This window comes from Cervus elaphus, chromosome 3, assembly GCF_910594005.1.
Source record: "Cervus elaphus chromosome 3, mCerEla1.1, whole genome shotgun sequence".
In the NCBI taxonomy this organism is placed as follows: Eukaryota; Metazoa; Chordata; class Mammalia; order Artiodactyla; family Cervidae; genus Cervus; species Cervus elaphus.
In genome coordinates this window covers 54683754-54691016 of record NC_057817.1, presented here as the reverse complement: position 1 = coordinate 54691016, position 7263 = coordinate 54683754, and the positions used below count along the sequence as shown (strand labels likewise).

Genomic DNA, 7263 nt, shown 5'->3' with positions numbered 1-7263 from the left:
GAAATAGAGATATAGGCTAATGGAATAAAACAGAGAACCCAGAAGTAAATCTTTGCTTATGTAGTTAAATAATTTTTTACAAGTGCGTTGAAACCATTCAATGAGATATATGGTGCTGAGGCAACTGGATATTCACATGCAAAAGAATGAAGTTTGACCCTTCCCTTATATTATATACAAAAATTAACTGAGAATGGTTTAAAGGAACTTCCCTGGTGGTCCAGAGGCTAAGACTCTGCACTCCCAATAAAGGGTGTCTGGGTTCGATTCCTGGTCCCACATGCTGTAACTAAAGCTTTTAGTTACAAGGAAGATTGAAGATCCAGTGTGCTGCAACTAAAATCTGGCCCAGGCTAAAGAAATAAAAATATTTTTAAAAAGAATGGATTAAAGACTTGAACATAAGAACTAAAACCGCACAATTCTTAGAAGAAAACATTGGAAAAAAAATCTTCATGACAACATATTTGGCAATGATTTCTTGGATGTGACAGTAAAAGCACAGGTAAAAAAAGAAAAATAGATAAATTAGAGTTCATAACAACTTAAAAATAATAAACCTTTAAAACTTTTGTGCATCAAAGGACACTAACAACAGAGTGAAAAAGTAACCCACAGGAGGGGAGAAAATATTTGCATATCATATAGCTGTGAGGGATTAATATTCAGAATATATAAAGATCTCCTACAATTTAACAATGAATAATTCAATTTAAAAATGTGCAAAATGTGCAAAAATTCATTTGAACCAGTCCTAATGAGATGGATGAAGCTGGAGCCCATTATACAGAGTGAAGTAAGCCAGAAAGATAAAGAACATTACAGCATACTAACACATATATATGGAATTTAGAAGGTGATAACGATAACCCTATATGCAAAACAGAAAAAGAGACACAGAAATACAGAACAGACTTTTGAACTTTGTGGGAGAATGTGAGGGTGGGATATTTCAAAAGAACAGCATGTATACTATCTATGGTGAAACAGATCATCAGCCCAGGTGGGATGCATGAGACAAGTGCTCCGGCCTGGTGCACTGGGAAGACCCAGAGGAATCGGGTGGAGAGGGAGGTGGGAGGGGGGATCGGGATTGGGAATACATGTAAATCCATGGCTGATTCATATCAATGTATGACAAAACCCACTGGAAAAAAAAAAATAAATAAATAAATAAATAAAAAAGAAAAAAAAAATAAAAATAAAAATGTGCAAAATGAGGCTTCCCAAGTGGTTTGGTGGTAAAGAATCTGCTTGCCAATACAGGAGAGAGAGGAGATACAGTTTTGATCCCTGTGTCAGGAAGATCCCCTGGATTAGAAATGGCAACCCACTCCAATATACTTGCCTGAAAAATCCCATGGATGGAGGAGCCTGGCAGGCTGCAGGACATGGGATCACAAAGAGTCGGACATGACTGAGCACGCACATATCACACCATAAGATTGCTTCCAGCATTTAAAAAAAAACAAGCGTGCGAAGGGGAATTCTTTGGAGGTCCAGTGGTTGGATCCCGGGTGGGGGAACTAAGGTCCTGCAAGATGACTGGTACGGCCAAAAAAAGGGGATGTGGGAAAGGGACTTGAATAGACATTTCTCCAGAAAAGACATACAAATGGCCAGTGAGCACATTAAATATGTTCAACATTATTAGTCATTAGGAAAATGCTAATCAAAACCACAATGAAAGACTATTTCACTCAAGCTAAAAGTCTGTCACAAACGGGTGAAGAAAATGTGGTCTATATGTGCCATGGGATAAGAAGTAAGGAAATGTGTGACGTTGATGAACCTTGAGGTCTGTGTTCTCAGCTGCTTCCAACTCTTTGTGACCCCGTGGACTGTAGGGGTCCAGGACCCCATGGACCCCAGGCTGCTCTGTCCATGGGATTTTCCAGGCAAAAATACTGGAGTGGGTTGCCAGTTCCTACTCCAGGGGATCTTTCCAACTCAGGGATCGAACCCACATCTCTTGAGTCTCCTGCATTGGCAGGTGAATTCCTTACCACTGAACCACCGGGGAAGCCCTGAGCTGAGTCTTGAAGGCAGAAGTTTAATCTGGAGGGCAGAGCATTGAGAGAAAAAGCCTGCTTTTGAAGAATGGAAAGTAGTCCAAGATGAAGATAACTCCAATATAAAGTAGGTGTGTGGGTGGCATGGTCCTAAGGCTGTCAAGGTTAGTCAAAGACCAGACACACTCAGAGGCTCTGGACTCTGTCTTAGAAGCAGTGGGGGAACTATCAAGTGCTCTGGACAGGGAAGTGAAAGGGTCAAACCTGTGTTTTAGAAAGATAACTCAAGTGTGCATGGGTACTCAGTCATGTCCGACTCTCTGCCACCCCTGGACTGTGACCCACACGGCTTCTCTGTCCACGGGGCTTCCTAGGCAAGAATACTGGAGTGGGTTGCCATTCCCTTCTCCAGGTATATTCTCAACCCAGGGATTGAACCCTGGGGCTCCTGCATTGCAGGCAGATTCTTTACCACTGAGCCGCTTGGGAAGCCCAGATCACTCAAGAGGGAATGTGAAAGACGGACTTGGGAGAAGGGGAGATGGAAGAGCGGAAAGCAAGCAGGACCCCTGCCACAGGAATCTCCATCAGAGACGGCAAGCAGCAGTGACCGGGAAGACGGCCAGAGGAGTCAAGGTTATAGAAGCTTGGATGGTTTCTACATAAGGGTGGTGGTTGGGGGCTGAGGGGAGGAGGAGATGGGGAGTTAATGTTTAATGGGTAGATTTTCAGCTTAGCAAGATGAGAAAGTTCTGGAGATGGACTGCATAGCAATGTGAACAGAGTTCATAGTTACAGGCCAGCTATTGAACTGTCCACTTAGAAATGGTTAAGATGGCAGATTTTATGATATGTGGTGTTTTTTTTTTTTAACCACAATTAAAAAAAAAAAAACAAACTAAACTGGGAATTTCTTGGTAGTCCAATGGTTAAGACTGGGTACTTTCACTGCCATGGGCTCAGTTTCAATTCCTGGTCAGGGAATTAGAATTCCACAAGCTGCGTAGCATGGCTTTAAAAAAAAAAAAAAGTAAACTAAAAAAGGAAGCAAGAAAATTATTTTCTTTAGTTTTAAGTTCCTTTTTTATAATGAAGAGGGCAATTTTTTTTCAAATTGAGTAGACTCACAGGATACCAGAAAATAGGTGAAAAAAGACCCATATTTAATATATTAGTGTGCCAGGCCCACCATAACAAAATACCATAGATGGGATGACTTAAACAAAAGGGGTTTATTTCTCACGACCTGGAGGCTGAGTCCAGGGTCAGGATGCTGGCAGGTTTGGTTAATTCTGAAACCTCTGTCCGTAGTTTGCAGATGGGTGCTGTCTCGCTGTTCCCACACACGGCCTTTCCTCTATGTGTACGCATTTCTGGTGCCTCTTCCACTTCTTATGACACCAGTCCCATTGGATTACAGTCCCACTCTCATAATCTCATTGAACCTTAATGGTTAATGGCCCTCTGCCCTCTCCTTAAAGGCCCTCTGAGCAAATACCATCACATTGTGGGTTAGGGCTTCAATCTATGCATTTTGTTATAAGCGGTTCAGTTTGTAACATTTAGAGACAGTATCATGTAATACCAAGAATAAAAACTATGAATAAGAATTTAAAACATGGAAAGAAAATTCAACTTCTCAGTTGTGCCACCCACGTTTCAAGTGCCCAGTAGACACACGGGGCTGGCATCCACCGTATGGGACGCACAGATGGAGAATATTTCTGTCTTCCCGCAGATTTCTGTGGGATAGCAGTGGTCTGGAGATTGTGGACGAAGTCATAAAACCCCTAAGATTGCATTTTAATACACCCCTCGGTTCCTCTTCCTTACCTTAATCAGACGGATTATCCTGATCCCAACTATCTGAAATTTCAACAAGGACTGGTAAGATTTATGTCACTTCTGATTTTCAATGTGTGGATTAGCACATTGATGAAAGACTTGCTGGCCTGGCAGCATTCTTGCTCCTGGGGCTATCTGATCACTGGGAAATCTCAATTTATTGCAGTACCCAGAGTCTGAAAGAATAAAGCAAACATGTATATGTCTTAAGGAGTCATATGATTTTCTGGTGAAAGGAAAACCTTTTGTTTGTTTGAGGTAAGAGGATTCTCTTTACTTAGCATGAATACTGATAGACTGACATAATCATAGTTGAATTATTCCATTCCATACCTGAGGATTAGGATAAGGGAGTCAGTGAAAATTTTAAATTCAGTTTAATTCTTTCTGTGCATAACCTCTTTGTTTATGTAAAGCATAAAGTTTCTAGGAAAAGTATCTAAGTCATGGCCCTTGAATAAGGCCCCACATGAGTAGGAGTTGAGATCACTTCTTCAGGAGTCTTGTCCTCTGAGTCTTTGATTGTCGTTTGTCACCTCTGGATGATTCACGTCTGTGCTGCCTCCCAAGCCCTCCTCCTTAGTCTCCAGTAGAGGGGTATTTTTCTCTTTTTCATAGTGATACTAGATCAGCTACTGAATCCCAGCTTTCACTGCAGATTTGAGCACAGAGCTCACCAATAGCCCCTGGTCCCCTGACAACCTGGGCATGATGTATGGCCCCAGGTCTATGGCCCCATCTCAGCCTCGCTCTTCGGGTCTGTTGTAGTTCTGGGCAGCAGAGTACAAAGCCATGTTTGACTTTGTAGATTCCCACTCCTGGCAACAGCTGGCCCACATTGTACATATGCTTGTACTAGCTTTCTAGAGCAGAGAAGGCACATCTTTCTCTCCAGGATAAGGCTGAAGCCTGCCTAATCACTGCAGCACAGAGACCAGAGCACTCCCTGGGAGGCCCCGCCCTGAGCCTCCATCTGGCACCTTATGTTTGCTTGAAAAAAGCTTACTTGGCTTTCATGTCGTCCAGGTTATGAAGATGAAGCTGCAGGGTCTAGGGCTCAGCCTGGTGATCAGCTTGCTCCCGGGACATTCTTGGCAGAGGACAAAATGGGTAAGGTCAGGCAGGGGCTTTGGGAGTAGAGCCTGGCAGAACCAAGAGTCTCCAGAGGGTGGGTGGATCCCCAGAGATGAGGAAAAAGATACCAGGGTCTTTCCTGGGCTCCACATGAAGTGAGAACCGCAGGGAAGAGCCGGCGGCACTAGAGGAGCAGGTCACAACAGGGCTCAGTGATGCTTAGGCAGGTCAGACTACACTAGAGTGGAAGACAACATTCACACTGTTCCCTTTGGGCTGTGGTCTGAAGGAGCCCAGGGTTCAGTTGGAAGACATCTTCCCCATCAACTCCCAGCCTCCCTTCCTTTTCAGCTTGGGGCCAGGGAGTAGAGAATGAGACTCAGTTGCTCTTCTTGGTTTCCCCATCCGGATTACCAGGGGCTTTTTCTGCTTCACGTGGGCCCATTCCATGTAGGCATAGGGCCCCAAACTACCGCACAATCCAGTCACCGAGAAGTGAAGCCGCTCTGGTAGTTCTAAACTCACTCTGCCCGGTTCTCCATCCCATGTGGAGGAGTTGGTTGCTTTCCCCAACAGTCAGCAAGGGATATGCCCTCTACAAATATTTGCCCGTTTGTATTGACTGCTCAAACCTTGTCCCCCTGTTACAAACTCAGTCTCAAAATGCATCGGCACTTCTGTGGGTCCCTGCCACGTTCTACCTCCAGCTCACAAAAGAAGCTATGGAGGGAATTCCCCGGTGGTCCAGTGGTGAAGTCAGGAAAACAAGATCCCGTGTGATGCAACACCAAAACAAAACAACAACAACAAAAAGCTCTGGAGACGCAGAGTTAAAAGAGATCAAATAACTGTGATTCTGATCTAGAAGCAACATTTAATTTCTCTTTTCAGTTTAAAAATGAACATAAACAAGTTACAGCATCCAGTTGGGAATTGGAAAGTAAAAGGTAGATAAATGGGGAAAGATTACAATATCCTTCATGTCTAGTACGTAATACATCCCCAGTATCTGACAAACAGAAATTGGGGAGAAAAATAGAGACTAGGACTTAGTAAGAGAGGGGGCAGAGCTGACTCTGGTCACATGGCTTTTAGCATTGGGATCAAATGAATAGAATTGGGATCAAATGAATAGATGCTTCTGCCCTAAGCTTCTCAACATTTCTAACTACCTGTTCTGCCCAGTCCTTGTACACGATCTTATCAGAGACGTTTGAGAAAGGAAATAGGGTGCCTTGGAGGCCTTCCCTATCCAAAAATATCCTGGACTTGCGTCTTTATGAACTCCACTACAATGTGCATCAGAATGGTTGAGAAGCGCTTGATAAAGTACAGCTGATCTTGTATAGGCATTGTGAAGTCTTTCATCTCAGGGCTGTCCACTAGCTGGTTGCTTACTGCTTGCAAATGCTCCCAGGACTCGTCCGTGCACTTCTGGGTGACATCAATGGCAGCAGCTTTAAGCTCTTTTACCAACTCAGTGTTAGGGAGCTTCTCAGCAAATTCAGCTATCATTTTTGCTGTCTCATAGAGCACCCACCTATCTTGCTGCCTACATGCTTCCACAAGGGTAACTGAGCGCCTCACTCGCCTAAGCTCCCCTGGGGATCCTCCCAGATCCTTCAGCATGACCTTAACTTTGCCAATCCCTTCTCCTTCACTGTGCTTTTTGCTCACACGGATGAGGGTTTCAGTGGTGTCCTTTCCTCCTGTCTTAACAAGCTGGAGCTGCAGAATGTGAGCCTCAGTTGTGCAACCAATCTCTTCCAAGACCACCTCCAAAGCTAAGTTGGATAGGTACTCAGGCAGAGGGGCTAAGGAGGGGGCCACATGCAAGAGATCTTGGCAAGTTTTAGGGTCTGGCAGAAGGATCTGGTTGGAGAGCAGGTTCAAAGGAAGCCCAGTTTCTGATATAGACGGTGGGAAGGTCGGGACCCCTTCCTGGGCATTTCTCGGGAAGGCAGCCACCGGGGACAGCAAGATACAGCAAAGGAGCAGCGCAGCCTTCATCACGGTGGGTCCCGGAGCAGCCCTGCTGGAGAGAAGCAGTGCTCAGACTGGGCAGTGGGGAGAGGCTCGGGAGGAAGAGACTCCAGGACTGCCCAGAGATCGAAGTGACTCCGCCCTTGGAAACCTCAGTTGCCCTAAACGTCAGAACTTATGGGCTGTGGGAGATATTTACCTGCTCCTGGAAAAAAAAGAAGCCAGAGGAATGAGATGATCTGAGCACGTCCTTTGCCTCCGTGCCGCTCTTGATCTGAATGACCGCTTTCTAGATCTGACCTTCTCTTTATCTCAGTCAAAACAGTTGACCCCTCTGACAACCTCAGTT

At 44.7% G+C, this 7263-nt stretch overlaps 1 protein-coding gene across 2 annotated transcripts; it reads right to left on the bottom strand.

The window, feature by feature from the left end:
* Window positions 1–5785: 5785 nt before the first annotated feature.
* Window positions 5786–7263, bottom strand: LOC122685307 (apolipoprotein F-like). Of its 2 annotated transcripts, none has more exons than XM_043889945.1 (2): window positions 7114–7263; window positions 5786–6963 (listed from the first exon to the last, which is right to left on the bottom strand). In XM_043889945.1, exon 2 carries the CDS (start codon window positions 6939–6941, stop codon window positions 6180–6182), a length of 762 nt encoding a protein of 253 aa, XP_043745880.1. In that variant the 5' UTR covers window positions 6942–6963; window positions 7114–7263; the 3' UTR covers window positions 5786–6179. The 2 variants fall into 2 exon arrangements, with proteins under 2 accessions (XP_043745880.1, XP_043745890.1); XM_043889955.1 differs by having other exon boundaries at window positions 5786–6966; window positions 7114–7232.